Genomic DNA, 20487 nt, shown 5'->3' with positions numbered 1-20487 from the left:
GCAAAAAGAGACAAATGCAGTCATGATATTAGAATTGATCCTGGGGTCTGGCCACAACCGTAGGGACCTAGTTTCTGCGTCACAGCTTGGAAACAGTTGAGATCCCCACCCCATAACCATACATAAAATTGCTGGGCATGAAAAATTGAATACAGATATATATGCTACAAGGATTGGCCTTGGGGTCTGGCATATTCCCTTGGATCTCATTTGGAGAATATTCTGCCATGATTGCTTAGATATCCAGGTGAGCGATACATGCCCTATGGGCCTCTTGTATAATGAGTGAGTAGGATACTTTGTTAACAGACATTAATTTCTATGTTCACTATTACTGTTAAATAGTGAGCAAGTAGGATATTTTGTTGACAGACATTAATTTCTATGTTCACTATTACAGTTATATAGTGAGCAAGAAGGATATTTTGTTGACAGAGACATTAATTTCTATGTTCACTATTACAGTTATGTAGTGAGTGAGAAGGATACTTTGTAGACAGAGACATTAATTTCTATGTTCACTATTACAGTTATATAGTGAGTGAGTAGGATACTTTGTAGACAGACATTAATTTCTATGTTCACTATTACAGTTATATAGTGAGCGAGTAGGATACTTTGTTGACAGACATTAATTTCTATGTTGACTATTACAGTTATATAGTGAGTGAGTAGGATACTTTGGTGACAGACATTAATTTCTATGTTGACTATTACAGTTATATAGTGAGTGAGTAGGATACTTTGTTGACAGACATTAATTTCTATGTTGACTATTACAGTTATATAGTGAGCGAGTAGGATACTTTGTTGACAGACATTAATTTCTATGTTGACTATTACAGTTATATAGTGAGCGAGTAGGATACTTTGTTGACAGACATTAATTTCTATGTTGACTATTACAGTTATATAGTGAGCGAGTAGGATACTTTGTTGACAGAGACATTAATTTCTATGTTGACCATTACAGTTATATAGTGAGTGAGTAGGATACTTTGTTGACAGAGACATTAATTTCTATGTTGACTATTACAGTTATATAGTGAGTAAGTAGGATACTTTGTTGACAGACATTCATTTCTATGTTGACAGACATTCATTTCTATGTTGACTATTACAGTTACATAGTGAGTGAGTAGAATGCTTGCTGACAGAGACATTCATTTCTATGTTGACAAACACCTAAACATCGTACTTTTCTCGTTGAATAACTAGCGAGTTTAATATAGGCTGCAATGTTATTTTGATTTTTAGCTCACCTGGCACGAAGTGCCAAGTGAGCTTATGCCGTGGCACGGCGTCCGTCCGTCGTCAATATTTTACTTTAAACGACATCTTCTTAATAACCAAAATGCCCAGTAGTCAGTAGCAATGGTCAGTAGCAAACTGGGATGAAGGGCTACAAAGTTTGTTAAAATTAATGACCTTCTCCCATATTCAAGGTCACAGTGGTCAAATATGTTAAAAACTTTCAACAACTTCTCCTCAACAACCAAACTGCCCAGGGAGATGATATTTGGCCAGTAGCATGCTTGGCTGAAGGGCTACCAAGTTTGTTCAAATGAATCACCTTCAATTATATTCAAGGTCACAGGGGTCAATTGTCTTAAAAAACCTTTAAACAACTTCTTCTAAATAACCAAAATGCCCAGGGTGATGATATTTGGCCAGTAGCATGCTGGGGTAAAGGGCTATCAAGTTTGTTCAAATGAATGACCTTCACTTATATTCAAGGTCACATTTGTTAAAAACATTAAACAACCTCTTCTGAATAAAAAAAATGCACAGGGTGATGATATTTGGCCAGTAGCATGCTAGGGTAAAGGGCTATCAATTTTGTTCAAATGAATGACCTTCACCTATATTCAAGGTCAAAGGGGTCAAATATGTGAAAAACATTAAACAACTTCTTCTGAATAACCAACATGCACAGGGTGATGATATTTGGCCAGTAGCATGCTGAGATGAAGGGCTACAAAGTTTGTTCAAATGCATGACCTTCATGGTCACAGGGGTCAAATATGTTAAAAACTTTAAACAACTTGTTCTGATTAACCAAAAGGCTCAGGATGTTGATATTTAGTAAGAGGCATACTAGGATCAAGGGCTACCAAGTTTGTTTAAATGTATGACCTTGAATCATATTCAAGGTCACAAGGAGCAAATATGTTCGAAATCTTTAAACGACCTCTTCTGAATAACCATGGGTCCCAGGATGTTGATACTTTGCCAGTTGCATCCCGAGATGAAAAGGCTATAAAATTTCAACATAATGACTATGTTTGACTTTCAATCACAGGGTTGAAATGTTTTAAAAAAATTTAACACGGTCTTTTGAACGAATTGTCATCATAAATACTGATATTTTGCCTGTAGCTTTATTTTAGATCACTTTTAATGTTACAAGTGTGAGATTTATATCAGGTGAGCGATGCAGGCCTATTGGGCCTTTTGTTTTCTCCCTTCATCAACAGGGGTACGATTTCATACTTGAAAATAAATGCATAATCATTAAAATACAAATTTTATGCGTTTTGGTGATGAATTTCTTGAAATGATGAATTTATTTTTGTTTGGCTACACACGTGTTCCACATACGTTTTGCGCTAGCAGACAACTACCAGTACTGAAATCTACATGTAGATCTACTTTTAATGAAAATCTGCATTGCGATGAATCGATCTATGTGATTCAAATAATTTTCTAATTGAAATGATCTATCAGTATTTAGTTAATTCATCACTTATAAATAAATCACTCAATAAATCTAGAACTTTGCAAGAATCTTCGAGCTTTCAATTTAGCGTAACGGTTTATTCACAGCACCCATGCGCCGTATGGAAAGGTTAACACTAATATCCTGATCTTGCACAGTTATTACAAACCAAATAAATTTATTATAGAAATAAATCAGAACATAGTAATGAAAACAATTCTGATCCAGTGTCTGCTCTGTGAGATTTATCCTTTTGACACGATGATCTAGAAAAAGAGACTGGCAGACCGGAAGCAGATCTTTTTTCCGCATGCAATATAGCAAGTTTTTTTTTTATCACATAACATATTAGGCCCGAGTAGCTTTGGATACAGTATGTACAGATAACACAAAAGAATATACTTGTTTTGAAAATCACAAGCTGATTGAGTACACAAGGTGGGATCATTTTTTTTGTTTGTAAAACATTGTTGATGAGTCGGTAGGACCTTACCAAACCTTACCTATGGTTTTTAATTACACATTGTAATTAGCTTTGCTCTATTTAACGAGTTCTTGTTAATATATTGCGATCTTCTTGATGTCAATTTCTGGACAAAATGATCGCTGAATACATGTGGAGATAACGTCTCGGGCCAGAGTTTTGTGACCCCTGGCCGCATTAGACAGATGGCTGCTTATTTCAGGTTCATTGTATATTTTTTTCTATAAGCGGACCACAGACTGACCACATACGAGAGGTGGCTGCTTATTTCAGGCGACCACTCAAGCAGATTTGACTGTATTTCCTATTGGCTCACAATTGAGTATGATAGTTTCAGGTTGACTCAAAAATGAGTGCAACATATTTTATGTTGATTCCCAAATAAAAATTCTATTCAGAAAATCACATTTACTAAAAGAAAAACAAACCAAATTTCTGTTATGTTTTATTGATAATGATAGGTGGTATTTCTATAAATTGCACATACAAAATGAATATTGATTACTCTATCAATCCATAAATACTAAAACAGAAATAAAACTAAATAAGTTAACAATCCTATTGCAACTTTCTACTCATCTAATAAAATCATAAAAATAAATTCATAAAAACATTTTAATCAATGTTTAGTGGTTTTGCATAAATTACTTATATGATATGAACAATGTGTCAGATTTAATAAATATTCATTAAATTTGGCAAGATCAATAATTATCATAGACAAAAGGAAAAACAAAATTTATAAAAAATAATATATATGCAATACTTAACCTTTGGTGATTTTAATATCTAGACACAGTTCTGTACCCATTGGCTTGTGTCTGCATCAGTTCAGTCCTGTACCCATTGGCTTGTGTCAGTTCAGTTCTGTACCCATTGGCTTTTGTCTGTGTCAGTTCAGTTCTGTACCCATTGGCTTGTGTCTGCGTCAGTTCAGTTCTGTACCCATTGGCTTTTGTCTGTGTCAGTTCAGTTCTGTACCCATTGGCTTGTGTCTGCGTCAGTTCAGTTCTGTACCCCTTGGCTTGTGTCTGTGTCAGTTCAGTTCTGTACCCCTTGGCTTGTGTCTGTGTCAGTTCAGTTCTGTACTCATTGGCTTTTGTCTGTGTCAGTTCAGTTCTGTACCCATTGGCTTGTGTCTGTGTCAGTTCAGTTCTGTACCCATCGGCTTGTGTCTGTGTCAGTTCAGTCCTGTACTCATTGGCTTGTGTCTGCATCAGTTTAGTCCTGTACTCATTGGCTTGTGTCTGCGTCAGTTCAGTTCTGTACCCCTTGGCTTGTGTCTGTGTCAGTTCAGTTCTGTACCCATCGGCTTTTGTCTGTGTCAGTTCAGTCCTGTACTCATTGGCTTGTGTCTGCATCAGTTTAGTCCTGTTCTCATTGGCTTGTGTCTGCGTCAGTTCAGTTCTGTACCCATTGGCTTGTGTCTGTGTCAGTTCAGTCCTGTTTCCATTGGCTTGTGTCTGTGTCAGTTCAGTCCTGTACCCATTGGGTTTTGTTTGTGTTAGTTCAGTTCTGTACCCGCTGGCTTGTGTCTGTGTCGGTTCAGTCCTGTTTCCATTGGCTTTTTTCTGTGTCAGTTCAGTCATGTACTCATTGGCTTGTGTTTGTGTCAGTTTAGTCCTGTTCCCATTGGCTTGTGTCAGTTCAGTCCTGTCCCCATTGGCTTGTGTCTGTCAGTTCAGTTCTGTCCCCATTGACTTGTGTCTGTGTCAGTTAAGTTCTGTACACATTGGCTTTTTTCTGTGTCAGTTCAGTCCTGTAACCATTGGCTTTTGTCTGTGTTCGTTTAGGTCTGTACCCCTTGGCTTTTGTCTTTGTTAGTTTAGTCCTGTTCCCATTGGCTTGTGTCTGTCAGTTCAGTTCTGTCCCCATTGACTTGTGTCTGGGTCAGTTCAGTCCTGTACTCATTGTCTTGTGTCTGCATCAGTTCAGTTTTGTACACATTGGCTTGTGTTTGCATCAGTTTAGTTCTGTAACCATTGACTTGTGTCTGGGTCAGTTTAGTCCTGTACCCCTTGGCTTTTGTCTTTGTCAGTTCAGTCCTGTCCCCATTGGCTTGTGTCTGGTTCAGTTCAGTTCTGTACACATTTGCTTTTGTCTGTGTCAGTTCAGGTCTGTACACATTGGCTTGTTTCTGTGTCAGTTCAGTTATGTACCCATTGGCTTGTTTCTGTGTCAGTTCAGTTTTGTACACATTGGCTTGTGTTTGCATCAGTTTAGTTCTGTAACCATTGACTTGTGTCTGCGTCCGTTCAGTTCTGTACCCAGTGGCTTGTGTCTGTGTCGGTTCAGTCCTGTTTCCATTGGCTTGTCTCTGTGCCAGTTCAGTCCTGTACCCTTTGGCTTGTGTCTGTGTAAGGTCAGTCCTGTACCCATTGGCTCTTGTCTGTGTCAGTTTAGTCCTGTTCCCATTGGCTTGTGTCAGGTATGACCAAGTTGTGTGTAAACAAGGGACCAGAGGAATCTTCAGGTACCTACCATTTAAAGACCTTCATTAGATCTAGGCAACATTGACCGTTTCCCTTCATTTCTCCGAGTGTGTCTTTGGTGATTTTAATATCTAGACACAGTTCTGTACCCATTGACTTGTGTTTGCGTCAGTTCAGTTCTGTACACATTGGCTTGTGGCTGTGTCAGTTTAGTCCTGTCCCCATTGGCTTGTGTCTGCCTCAGTTCAGTTTTGTACACATTGGCTTGTGTCTGGGTCAGGTTAGTCCTGTACCCATTGGGTTTTGTTTGTGTTAGTTTAGTCCTGTTCCCATTGGCTTGTGTCAGGTATGACCAAGTTGTGTGTAAACAAGGTACCAGAGGAATATTGGCTTGTGTCTGTGTTAATTCAGTTCCCATTGGCTTGTGTCTGCGTCAGTTCAGTTCTGTACTCATTGGCTTGTGTCTGCATCAGTTCAGTTCTGTACCCATTGACTTGTGTCTGCGTCAGTTCAGTTCTGTACCCATTGGCTTGTGTCAGTTATGACTAAGTTGTGTGTAAACAAGGTACCAGAGGAATCTTCAGGTACCTACCATTTAAAGACCTTCATTAGATCTAGGCAACATTGACCGTTTCCCTTCATTTCTCCGAGTGTGTAAAAGATATGACAATGAATTTGGAATCAGTCTTGCTGTAATCCAGGAATTGCAAGGTTAAATTCCACAGTAGGTAGAATGTTGTTTTAAATTTTTGAACTGTTAACACAAGCTCTAATTAAATCAATATATAAACACATCCATAATATCCTACACGATACTGAGTTACAATGACCGCTGACACTCCAAAGGAAAACAGTTCACAAATACTGTTTCAGAAGAGGTATACATGTTTTTTCCAAACTACATCTCAATTAAATAGAAGTACATTCTATTATGTTAAGGAAAATGTTCATGATACGAAAATATCATCTGTAAGTCGATAAATGCCTATATCCTTCTAATTTCTTAAATTCTTGTTCAACAAATAAATATTTATATTGAATTGGAATTATAAAAGAGAACCGACCAGCACAAACTAGTACCACCCTGTAACTCTTGGGTCTAGTGATGCTATTGGATGTCTGCTTCTGGTTTCAAACTCACTGGAGATACTAAGGGACTGGTAGCCAGTCTCACTCACCTCTGAAATTTCATAATGGACTATTCCAACCTTTGAATTAGAAGAGTTCAAATGTGTCTTCAGGGGTGAATGCATTAAAGAGACAGACATACAGACATATAGATGATTTCAATATGTCTCCAATATCTGTGTAGTTGGAAGTATAATTGCAAAAAAAATCGGCCTTTTTAACAGAGGCTACTGAAATGCTCTGGATTCTATCAGACTAAGTGGCTTTAACAGAAATACATGTATACACTGGGTAAACATTCTCTGATCACCAAAAGGCAATATACACAAAACAGACATCTCATATATGTATACACTAAAAGAGGGTAAATATTAAAATGTATATCTAAATATTAACATATAAATTATAAAGTGACACACCACCACAGAACAGAAATAATAAAAACAAGTAACACTTCAATCCCATTGAAAATATGTGAATGATTCCAATTAGCTCATTTCCTCTCCTACTGACCATTTACCTGTACATCTAGTACACGGATATTTAAATAATATCATTACCTTACCTCGTGTTTTACGATGTTATATAAGAATTTTTTTATTCTATTATCATACATGGAAAATCAATATTATACCCTCCCTCATACTTGCAAACTCTCCCTTTTTAGAAGGTAGACTACAGATTTTGCACTCTTAAATGCAGTATTTTCAATTATTGAATTTGTTTAACTATTGCTATATTGTAAGATCGAATGACTTTCTCTTAAAAGAACTCGGAATGTCATTTATTTTGTCTCTAGGGGGTATATACATACATTTTATATCTATGTTTTTAATTTTGAACATATCCATGCAGTGCCATGGGGGACTGTTAATGTAATTCCCTCCCTTTGTGTTCTACTTCGGTATTTGTATTTTACTACCTATGCTATGTAGGCTATAAATATTATTACCTCCCTTTGTATTTTACTATGCTATGTGGACTATCAATATTATTACCTCCCTTTGTATTTTACTATGCTGTGCAGATGATTCAATATTGCTTCTACTGTCAAGCAACTTAATCCAGCAACCTCTAATGTTACCTGGTAAGAACCCCAGTACCCATCAAGTATTTAAAAAGACAGATTTTACTACTGTTTTCAAACAAGCCCTAGATACCCAGTCCGTTTTTAATGTTATCTTTTTCAGCTTGGTGGCGGGATGAATGCGGCACAACTGTAGTTACTTCCCCTTACCTGTTTTATATGTGTACAATTACCTCCCTTATCTAAACAGTAATAGTTATTTATGTGCAGGTGGTTTTTATAGACAAGTACTCTTAATATACAGGTGATCTTTTTATTATTATCACATAGTGTACTGTGTTATCCAGTGAATATACCAATGTCATATTTTTTTGCGTATTAACCCATGTAATATGACCTATCAGCCCTGTGATTGGTTGTAAGTTTCAATTGTTTCAATTGTGACGTCACACCTAGGACAGATACATGATGTCACAGACTTACGCACTAGAGTAAAAATGGCGGAATTTTACATTATAAGGTTGCATGAAGATTGTCGTTTTACACGATAAATGCCACAAATCTTGATTATGTGATAAAAACGATTTGACACTTGTTTTCATTTCATATGAAATTTATGAAACTCGTCACAAATTTTTCATTTCAGCTCGCCAGAGGCTCGCTAAATTGAAAAAAACCCTTAAGAGTTGCTTCATAAATCTCATTTGAAATGGAAACTCATGTAAGAATATATATATATTTGGAGGATACTGTAAAAATTTTTTTTTAGAAAATGTATATATATGTTTAACAAAAACATAACCCACTCATGATTATTCGGGTTGATATGTATTGATATCAAAAGCTGTTCAGCAGTCAACACTGAAATTCACAACAAACATATATATATACAAAGCAGCAACAACAACAAAAAGTTCAATGTTAAAAAACTGGTACATTGTGGGTTTTTTGAGAAATATATCATAACAAAAACCATACTGTTGGGGATACAAGGTAAAGCCTTTTCTAAAATACTTTTTTTTCTTCAAAAATTCAATTCAGAATAATTTTTACAGATTCACCAAACAGAAAAAAAACTAACTTCTATTTACTTTATTTAGGTGAGTATTAGTTTTTGCAATGGAATGCATTTGGGAGAAATTCCTGTTTGAATTATGGTGAAAATACATATCTTGAAAAATATTAGCAATTTTCGGTAAATAAACACAAACTATTTAAACTTTTTTCCCCTAAATATCACAGTGTTCATTTGGGATTTGCAGTATAACAGAATCTATAATTAACAAAAATTAACAAAACAGCTGATGTTTGAACTTCCAACAGATCAGGGCGATACAGTAAAGTGGGCTGTTTCACAGTGTGCAGTGTACCAAGTCAGCGAAAATAAATCTAAACCCATTCACATATTTTCAATGACCCCACAAATTTCCACATTTGGTGAAACCTGTTTAATACGACCCCTGAGTATTCCAACTTCCTGTCTAATCCAAAAAAGATAGTGTAATTATGTTTCTTATGAAAACTTTTTTGACAATCTGTTAAATAATTACTAGAAATGCTATCTAAAGAAACACCTTATTAGGAATTTAGAAAGTTGACACAGAAAACCAACCGCAGTAAACATTTATCACACAAACCGGCCATTTGGTCAATGTTAGACTAATTAGAGAAAAGAAGGCAAACTTATGACTCAAGTATTCTGAAAAATTTGCAGAAATACAACAAAATGGAAAGGGTACCTATCATACCCTTTATAACATTACAATAATTATAATAACTTGAGGCTTTAACATATAACCGACACATTTTGACTCACAGGGTATCAGATTAGACAGATATCACCGTAGGAGGCTTTAACATACAGCCGACACATTTTGACTCACCGGGTATCAGATTAGATAGGTATCACTGTAGGAGGCTTTAACATATAGCAGACACATTTTGACTCACCGGGTATCAGATTAGACAGATATCACTGTATGAGGCTTTAACATATGGCCGACACATTTTGACTCACCGGGTATCAGATTAGACAGATATCACTGTAGGAGGCTTTAACATATAACAGACACATTTTGACTCACAGGGTATCAGATTAGACAGGTATCACTGTAGGAGTCAAGATCTGTTACCACATTTAACTGTCACATGAGCATTCATATTCATCCTTAAATTCAATATGACTAAAAATTGATTTTGGCAAAAGTTTGTGATGAACATATTATATTCTATAATAATAGATTTTATGTACGTAATATTTTGTTTGGTTTTCACACATGTCCTAGTCTATGTCTTGTATAAGAGTTGTCTTCCCTAACAGTCACCATGGTGACAAACCTCGGTGAGTGTGTTGATCAGCATATAGCGCGAGAAGACGAGGTAAAGAATACGAAACCAGGTCAGCTGACTTCTGTGAGCAAACATAGCTCTCTGAAAAGAAAAATATTGACATGGAAATGAAGAATGCTTCAAACCTACAATATGCCAATCAACATGGATGAAGGACCCTTCTGGGTCCTACGACTCTCGGTGTATAATTTTGGTTACAGACCAACAGATTAAATCAAATTATACTGAAAGAGAAAGTATTTGGGAAAAGCAGGCAAAACATGAAAATAAACCAAAGGTAATTTAATATTTAAAAACATGGTTTTCTCATTTCGGTTTTCTCCTTGTTTTAAATGAAAAGAAAGACCATTTTTCTTTCAGCACATCACCACTATACCAGGAGTGTAGAGCATGTGGACTTTAATCAACAGAAACACATTTCTGTATCATTTATAATGTACTCAAAACTCCTATTATTGTTTGTTTAAATTGTGTATGCGTGGAACCTTACCCAAGATCTCAGAACGGCTAATGGTGATGAGACGTAGATGTTTCGGGAGACGACGTATGATAAAGGTAGGTCCAGGATGGAGACATATTTTCGGAGGATATTGACACTATTCAGACAGAACACCCGGGAATCTGAAATGGACGCCAGAAAAGATAACTGATTTTTCGAATACTACATGCTAGGAAATTTGAGAGGCAGATTAAATTTGGCCTTTTTCTCCCTGTTATAATCACGAGGGCAAATTAATCACAGCAGCAAATATCAGTACACCGCACACCATATATAGTAATAATTACAATGGGAAAACTCATCACAGGGTAAATAACGATTTTATTGGTGAAGAGTAAATATTTAACGGAGGTAAATTATAGTAATACGTACATTGCGGCATGATTCCTTGCTCACATAAGCTGCTGTAAATACCAATTAATGGAGGAATTAGCTGTTATATCAAAACCAGTTAAACATATCTAATAACCTGCTTATTGCTGACCGGATAATTTTTTGTAAATTCTGTAAGATTTTTATACATTTATTTGTATTCAATATGAAATAATTTAACTAATAAAAAAATATTTTTACTTTTTGTTAATTCGAAATATTTAAACCTCTTGAAATAATTCCTTCTAAAGCAATTGTAAATTTTTGTACTCACAAAAAAAATGATACAGTAAAGTCATCAAGGGGAAGAACTCACTGACTGTGAGAAGGGGTTAGGGTCCATACAAATGTTGTGGAATGTGCACACAGATTTCATGCTGTATATTATTATTATTATTTACACACAGATTAAACACATTACACACAGATTTACATACAGATTTAAACACATTACCCGAGGATTTACACACGGATTAAACACATTACACACAGATTTACAAAAATTACATATTTACACACATTAAACATAGATTTAAACACATTATATGTAGATTTACAAAAGTTACGCAGATTTACACACATCATACATAGATTTACACACATCATACAGATTTACACACATTTACACACATTAAACATAGATTTACACACATTACAAATAGATTTAAACACATTACACACATTTTAGGGAATTATGAACGAACCATCAAAAGACAAACTTCCAAATTGACTTGATTCTTTAAGATGAAATTTTCATAAGGTGATTTAAAAAGTTTTCTTCATAAATGACATCATTTTATGGATTTAAAGAGGACATTATTTTTGCAAAATTCAAGATTGTGATTCATGTTTTTTCCTGACATGAACCGTCCTACTTTTTTCTGGTATTACAGATGTTGGTAAATACTTACAGTAGAGCCGAGTGAACGGCCTTGTGGTTAATATGGCCACTTATTCCACTTGAGTCAAAGGTGATCACCTAAAAAACCAAAAATGTGTTACAGAAATGTCACTGGTGTATCAAAATAGAAACTGTATTATATCAATAATGTATCAGAACTTCACACTTACATTCTGTATAAAGATTTCAGTAGCAGTGACCAGAGATCTTGTTGAACAGTTCATAGCAATATTTCCAACCACATTACAGAAAATCTGCATAAACATCCAACAGTGTTTCTTTTTCTACCTTTTTTACAACAGTCTGTTCCGTCATGAATTGGGAAAAAACAGCATCACTTGTGTATTTTAATTGAAATCGGAAAGATATTCCCCTCTGTTTCTTCATTTTTTGGAAAATAAAGCACATTTCTTGGCTGTAAAACTAGGCAAAAAAAACCCATCTCTCCCAATACCCTTATAACAGTACAAATATTTCAGTTCTTTTATTCTTGTGATTTTGTATAAAAGATTTCAACATTTAATTTAAAGATCTCAGCCTGTATTGTGCCTGTATTACAGTAGATCTTTACTATGATAGAGTTATATATGAAGATCTTAGTGTTTGTATTACAGTAGATCTTTACTATGATAGAGTTATATATAAAGATCTTAGTGCCTGTATCACAGTAGATATTTACTATGATAGAGTTATATATAAAGATATCAGTGCCTGTATTACATTAGAACTTTACTATCATAGTAATATATAAAGATCTTACTGTCTGTATTACAGTAGATCTTTACTATGATAGAGTTATATATAAAGATCTCACTGCCTGTATTACAGTCTACTTTACTTTGATAGTGTTATATATAAAGATATCAGTGCCTGTATTACAGTAGAACTTTACTATGATAGAGTTATATATAAAGATCTTAGTGCCTGTATTACAATAGAACTTTACTATGACAAATTTATGTATAAAGATCTGTGTCTATATTACAGTAGATCTTTATTATGATAGTTATATATATAGATATCAGTCCCTGTATTACAGTACATCTTTACTATGATAAGAGTTATATATAAAGATCTCACTGCCTGTATTACAGTAGAACTTTACTATGATAGAGTTATATATAAAGATCTTAGTGCCTGTATTACAGTAGAACTTTACTATCATAGTTATATATAAAGATCTGTGTCTATATTACGTAGATCTTTATTATGATAGTTATATATAAAGATATCAGTGCCTGTATTACAGTACATCTTTACTATGGTAGAGTTATATATAAAGATCTCACTGCCTGTATTACAGTAGAACTTTACTATGATAGAGTTATATATAAAGATCTTAGTACCTGTATTACAGTAGAACTTTACTATGAGAGTTATATATAAAGATATCAGTGCCTGTATTACAGTAGAACTTTACTATCATAATAATATATAAAGATCTTAGTGCCTATATTACAGTATATCTTTACTATGATAGAGTTATATATAAAGATCTTAGTGCCTGTATTTCAGTAGATCTTACTATGATAGTTATATATAAAGATCTTAGTGTCTATATTACAGTCGATCTTTACTATGATAGTGTTATATATAAAGATATCAGTGCCTGTATTACAGTAAAACTTTACTATGATAGAGTTATATATAAAGATCTTAGTGCCTATATTACAGTATATCTTTTCTATGATAGTTATATATAAAGATCTCAGGAGTCAGTATTACAGTAGATCTTTACTATGATAGTATACAGTTAAAGTATGGGGTTGAGGGATATAGCAAGTTTATATAAAGATCTTAATGCCTATATTACAGTAGGCGAAGCCGAGGGAATATACATGGTCAAGGGACACCAGAAACTTGCTATATGCCTCAACCCCATACTTTAACCGTTTTATTATACCGATACACAGTGGAGAGATAGTTTTAACTAGAAAATATTTGTAAACCATAAGCTGTATAGCTTCAAGTCCCAAATACCCTTTTGATGTCAATGGAGCCAAATGCTTCCGATTTCGGTTGCAAGCTCCGCCCACCTCGCACGTCGCTTCCGAGTTCGGTAACAAGCTCCGCCCACCTCTCGACTGATTGGCTTGGCGGAAACACCCGAGTGTAGGTGTGTTTTAGTTCCCAGACTAACACACAGGACTAAAACACAGTCAGGCAAAAGTGGGGATATATTCGATTTAACCAATTACTTTTATATAGAGTAAATAAAGTAGAGGTGTAATATTGTTATATATAAAGATCTTTACTATGATAGTGTTATATATAAAGATCTTAGTGCCTGTATCACAGTAGAACTTTACTATGATAGTGTTATATATAAAGATCTTAGTGCCTGTATCACAGTAGAACTTTATTATGATAGAGTTATATATAAAGATCTTAGTTTCTATATTACAGTAGATCTTTACAATGATAGAGTTATATATAAAGATCTTAGTGCCTATATTACAGTAGATCTTTACTATGATAGTTATATATAAAGATATCAGTGTCTGTATTACAGTAGATCTTTACTTTGATAAGAGTTATATATAAAAATATCAGTGCCTGTATTACAGTAGAACTTTACTATGACAGAGTTATATATAAAGATCTTAATGCCTATATTACAGTAGATCTTTACTATGATAGTTATATATAAAGATATCAGTGTCTGTATTACAGTAGATCTTTACTTTGATAGAGTTATATATAAAGATCTTAGAGTTTATTACAGTAGATCTTTACAATACTAGAGTTATATATAAAGATATCAGTGCCTGTATTACAGTAGATCTTTACAATACTAGAGTTATATATAAAGATTTAAGTGCCTGTATTACAGTAGATCTTTACTATGATTGAGTTATATATAAAGATTTAAGTGCCTGTATTACAGTAGATCTTTACAATACTAGAGTTATATATAAAGATTTACGTGCCTGTATTACAGTAGATCTTTACTATGATAGTGTTATATATATAAAGATCTCAGTAGTCAGTACATGTATTACAGTAAATCTTTAAGATTTCAGTAGTTATATAACATATATGAACGACTTGCTCTATCAATTACTACCAGCCTGATACAATACTTACAGCATTGGGCTGTATTGTATAGATGGTGGAACGCAGTCTGTCACTCACTGCCTCCTCATCCCAAGTCACGGACGGATCGTCTGGATACAGACTAGAAATCACAAAGTTACTCAATTATTTCCGAAGTATTTTGGGAATTATTAAGATGAGTGATTTTGGGAATTATTTAATGCAAAAACACACTATTTTGGGAAGAAAAACTGATTTTACACAAACCTAACAATATTGTACAAAGTCCTATCCAAAATTTTGTTTTCTTACAGATAATGATTGGGAATTTAACGTCAATTATAGGAATAAAAATGCCGACTAAGCCTCTGCATTTTAAATGGGGATGCTATCAGACCCTGTTTAAATAAGCAGAAAAACTACTTTTTCAATTTAAAATTATCCATTTCTCAGCTTCCATGGGGATTCTGCATAGACCCCTGGAGACAAAATAACCCCCAAAATTGACATATTTTGAGTTGTTCTTTAAGATGAAATCATTAGATCTTAGAATATAGGGACAGTTAAGCAAATTCACTGGTTTAAAACATTCCATTCAAGGGTCCAAAATTGGGAGTCTCCCTCCTAAATAGGGAGGGTTGGCAAGTCTGCAAAAGCTAGAACACAACCTTATTTACTTGGTATGATGCACAACAGACAGGTAAGCATTAAAGCAATTTATTCAATGTAAAATATATGTATATATAATGTAAGATGTACAGGTAAGTAGAATGTACAGTTTAAGTAGAATGTTAAGTATAATGTAAGATGTACAGGTAAGTACAATGTTTAGTATGATGTAAGATGTACAGGTAAGTAAAATGTTTAGTATAATTTAAGGTGTACAGGTAAGTAGAATGTTAAGTATAATGTAAGATGTACAGGTAAGTAGAATGTTAAGTATAATGTAACATGTACAGGTAAGTAAAATGTTTAGTATAATTTAAGGTGTACAGGTAAGTAGAATGTTAAGTATAATGTAAGCTGTACAGGTAAGTAAAATGTTTAGTATAATTTAAGGTGTACAGGTAAGTAGAATGTTAAGTATAATGTAAGATGTACAGGTAGTAAAATGTTTAGTATAATGTAAGATGTACAGGTAAGTACAATGTTAAGTATGATGTAAGATGTACTGCAGGTAAGTACAATGTTAAGTATGATGTAAGATGTACAGGTAAGTACAATGTTAAGTATGATGCAAGATGTACAGGTAAGTACAATGTTTAGTATAATGTAAGATGTACGGGTAAGTACAATGTTTAGAATAATGTAAGATGTACAGGTAAGTACAATGTTCAGACATGCGCAATATGTTCCTGATTACCAATACATTTTGAATTACAACAGTGAATTTTGTATCCTTGATACTCAAGGCATTACACTCACTTTTGCTCTCTGCACCCCTGGAATATGTCTGGCAAAATTAAAGGCTCAGTGTGCACCACCTTGTGGATGAGATGTGAAGACTAGTTTGGTTCTTTCAGTTGCATTACGGTAGAAGTGACTGATTTTGAAGTTGGGCGTTGCCCCTCTGTTATCTTCAATACACAGCCAAGTGATTTTTTTCCCCCCGAGATCAATCACATAGCTAGGTTGCCTTCAATTTTGCTATGACATATTTCAGAGGAGCAGGACAAGGGAGGATGTGAATTCTGGGGACACAATATCGAGTCCTGGATCCATGCTTTTCCTGTGAGACGTCGACTCACTAATATTTTGAGAACTCATTGTACCCCTAAGTAATGAGACTCATCAATACTTCGAAAAACATGTTTAGGACTTGCCCGAAAAATTCTTACTAAAATCACAATTATGTCTAAACCCAGCACCACCTAGTAACCAATACTGACACCTAGTAACCCTGTTACTGACACCTTGTAACCTTGTTACTGACACCTAGGAACCCTGTTACTGACCTGTTGTCCTCAACTTTGACCTGTTGCCTGCCAACTCCCAACAACTCACAGCTTCGCAAAAGTTCACCTTTACGTTGCTCTCCTAATCCATAGTAATTTCCTGTAATATCAACAAAGAGTACTATAATCCTCTAAATCTGGGGTCTATTTTACTACCTGTAAAATATATATACAACACAGTTGTTTCTATTCTTATTACTTTTCACGAATAGTTCAAGAACAAAGATTCTTGATCTGAGCTTCTGTAGCCATATTGCAAACCTGGCAGGATATTGTCTCTGTCCGACCTAAAAGTATGTTGGCAATAATCAAAGTGAAGTCAAAGTTTGTTTATTGAACATTTTGTATAGTATGATACCTATGCACAATCACATTATATGCAATCATTTTTATTTATTGATACCAACACAAGATAGTGCCATAATATTTAGACAAATGTACTTGTTTGTGTTTGCTTTGCTCACTCAAGGTGGCACTTTTCCATGCATTCACATCATAATGTTTATTGTTTTAAATTCAGAATATTTATTCATGAGTTTTGACAGTGTATATATTTTTAATTTAATTTAATTTGTTTTCATAAAAATACAATTAATCAACCTGTTTTGAAGATGAAAAATATTGAAAAAAAACAACTTTTGAAAAAATAATTTTGTCTTTGCAAAAAATATTATTATCACATGTACACGTATAATGGCTGTAGTACCAATATCTGGCCTCCTCTGGCCAGGCATGCAATATAAAAATTTGTCTCGTTGTCAGAGCTACGTTTTCCTCTAGCTAACATGCATGGCTACAGCGACACTAATTTGTTGTAAATGATATTGTTCACTGTGCCATAGACAAGTCAGAATCCAGTGAACCTGGAATCAGATATGCCAAGCTAACCAGATTCCAGTTTACTATATAAGGGATTAATGCAGGAATAGGAAGCTAGTACCCTATTTTGAAATAGGGGTAAACAGGGCGCTGGAAAACCACTAGTCCGCTCGTCCATGACAAGTGGAAATCAGATTTGGCAAGTGGTTTAGATTAACAACTCGCCCGGTGGACGAGTACTTTTCCTAAAAACAGCAAAGTTAAAATCAGCTTATTTCTTTTTCTTTACGCTATCATAAATAAACCCATTTTTTAAAAGTTATCACGCTCAGCGTGTAAGCGGTTGCATTATGACAAGTCCCGAAACAACCTTAAATGAACATCCAGTTTCTGGTCTGGATAAGTGCAGAGACACCCCGAAATACAAATCTGGGGCTTGTCGTTCTTAAAATAGAACTTATATTTACCGCAGTTACAAAGTGACGAGCAGACAGCTGAAGCTGGGTGATTTTTAAAAACATTTGAAAGCACACAAACGTGACAGTTTCAGAGTCAGTGACACGGACAACAAAGTGAATGCATTCACACACATCAACAGGTAAAAGAAGGAAATTTTTATTTAATACTGCTCAGTGACATAGCAAATCAATTTTCGGAGTGTTTGCTCACAGGGGGTCAAGCGTCCGAGGCGCATAGTGCTGGAGTAGGGGTAGGGTATGGGAAAGGAAGTTCCCCTCCATAGCTGGGGAAAAAGATAAAAAAGAATACCACTAGGCACTAGAAGCAATCTTGTATTCTTGGAAAAATCTATTAGTCTGATTACTAACAATAAAACCCGACCTTTTATATGATTAGTATCAAATTTAGCACTTGTAAAAGCAGTTTTTGATTTACATAAACCTTCGAGATTATTCGGTGTGTATGGATATAACAACACTTTTTAATAAGACTAAAATTTTCATGATTTGTTTTTATTCTTACCTTTTTTATGATTGATACGGGCGGTGCATATTTATCATAAAAAAAAGATATTAGTAAAACTACAAGATTTAAAAAAATCTTTAAATTTAAGTTTATGCTTGAGCATACATGTGTGCTACGCCACTGCTGCTTTTCTTGCCAAACAAAATATTGCCTATTTATTTTTAAGATAAGGCCTAGATTAGATTTTTATTTGTTATTTTCCAAGACGAGTGGTTTTTCTGTTTGGACGAGTACTTTTTGCCATATATCTGTCCGCCAGACAAGTGGCTTCAAAAGTTTTCCCGGAGCCCTGGAAAATATGCACTGTAGGTGCATGACCAGTGTCCAGCGAGGGCTACAGGCAAGAGCCAGGGGAAGTGTACCAGTTATGAATCATCTTTAATTTTTGCTTCTCGCTGTTCATTGTAGATGCTTGGAATTGACCATCGGATATGCATTAGAATAAAGCATTTGGGTGACTGTTTTGATATTGTATAGCAGTGTTGTAAAATATCAGCATGCAACAGTGACAATTAAATGAACACAGGGAAAATGCAATAAATCACTCAGTCATGGAACTACCGGAAAATAAAACAAAATGGTACCAAGATTGATATTCATGTGGTATTTATTTTAGTTACAAGTGGGAGAATTTTTAACTGAAATAGGGGAAAATATAGCTGAAAAAGGTGAAAATAATGCCAAAACTGGAGAGAGGAATTGGCCCATATATCCACGACTATACATGAAACTGTTACATTTACGTAAGTATTAATGAAACGAACCCACAATCCTGGACTTCCTAGTCGGACGCTCAACCACTGAGGGAAATTCTCTCTAGTTCGAAGGTGACTGTAATCCTATGTCTGATTAAAATCTGCCCCCCCCCCCCATTTAATAGTGTTAAATGTGTTCGCGCTTGAACACGACAACCCAGTTTCAAACTCCCTGTCACCACAGGGAGGACCACAGACACCATTTGTAACAGGAAAGAGAATGGTGTACTTCAACTGGGAATCAAACCAGCGATCCCAGGCTTCCTAGTTGGAAGCTCCATCACCGAGCTAAAGGTGAATTCCCTCTAGCTGGAAGCTAGCTATAGAAGGCTACCGTAATCCTATGCACAATGAAAATCAGCTACATTAAAACTAGTTAGGACTATATGCTATGCTAATTACTACTGCTCACTCTCTCGATACATATGTTTGGAAATACGCTTAAGTCTAGAGATTGTGTAAACAACGGGTGGTGGAAGGATCTGCAGAACATATTTTGTGGCACTTCAATATAAAAAATTAACGAGTTAAAATAAATTGCAGCAAAATGATATCGAAGCAAAATCTCCTAACAAGGAGATGAGGACACGCCCACATCGCCCGCGAAAAAATACCAATACGTAAGTTAACATCTAGTCAGGATGAAATAAAACCATATTAAAATGAATAATTGAGTAATGAAACGATGTGTTACATATTGTACTGACCTGTTGTTAGACACAATACGCTGACTAAATGTCCCTCCCGTACTAGGGACAATACAACGGGGGCCATAAACATGCATTCGTCATCTGGATGCGCTGTGATGAGAAGGACTTTTTGAGGAACAGACGAAGATATTGCTCTATAATTGAAGCTTCTTACACTTCCAAACACTAGATAAACAACTACTGCTAAGATAAGATACGGATATACGAAGTACTTCGTAATTTCGTCCTTGTGTTCTGATAGAAATTCGATGAAGTCAGTTGTCAAGTTTCCCGCCATCTTGGAATTTGAACTATTTCTTAATGTCGTAAAACTTTGA

The 20487-nt window shown here is 34.9% G+C and overlaps 1 protein-coding gene across 1 annotated transcript; it reads right to left on the bottom strand.

The window, feature by feature from the left end:
* Positions 1–8394: 8394 nt before the first annotated feature.
* Positions 8395–20447, bottom strand: LOC110455343 (N-acetylglucosaminyl-phosphatidylinositol de-N-acetylase-like). The gene is made up of 7 exons (XM_021505424.1): positions 20168–20447; positions 16903–17002; positions 14999–15089; positions 11922–11989; positions 11011–11042; positions 10630–10760; positions 8395–10220 (listed from the first exon to the last, which is right to left on the bottom strand). Exons 1-7 carry the CDS (start codon positions 20445–20447, stop codon positions 10104–10106), a joined length of 819 nt encoding a protein of 272 aa, XP_021361099.1. The 3' UTR covers positions 8395–10103.
* Positions 20448–20487: the final 40 nt, after the last annotated feature.

The sequence above is a fragment of the Mizuhopecten yessoensis genome, unplaced genomic scaffold (assembly GCF_002113885.1).
Source record: "Mizuhopecten yessoensis strain PY_sf001 unplaced genomic scaffold, ASM211388v2 scaffold8205, whole genome shotgun sequence".
Taxonomy (NCBI): domain Eukaryota; kingdom Metazoa; phylum Mollusca; class Bivalvia; order Pectinida; family Pectinidae; genus Mizuhopecten; species Mizuhopecten yessoensis.
Note: the sequence above shows the minus strand (reverse complement) of the source record. Positions and strands in the feature narration are given on the sequence as shown.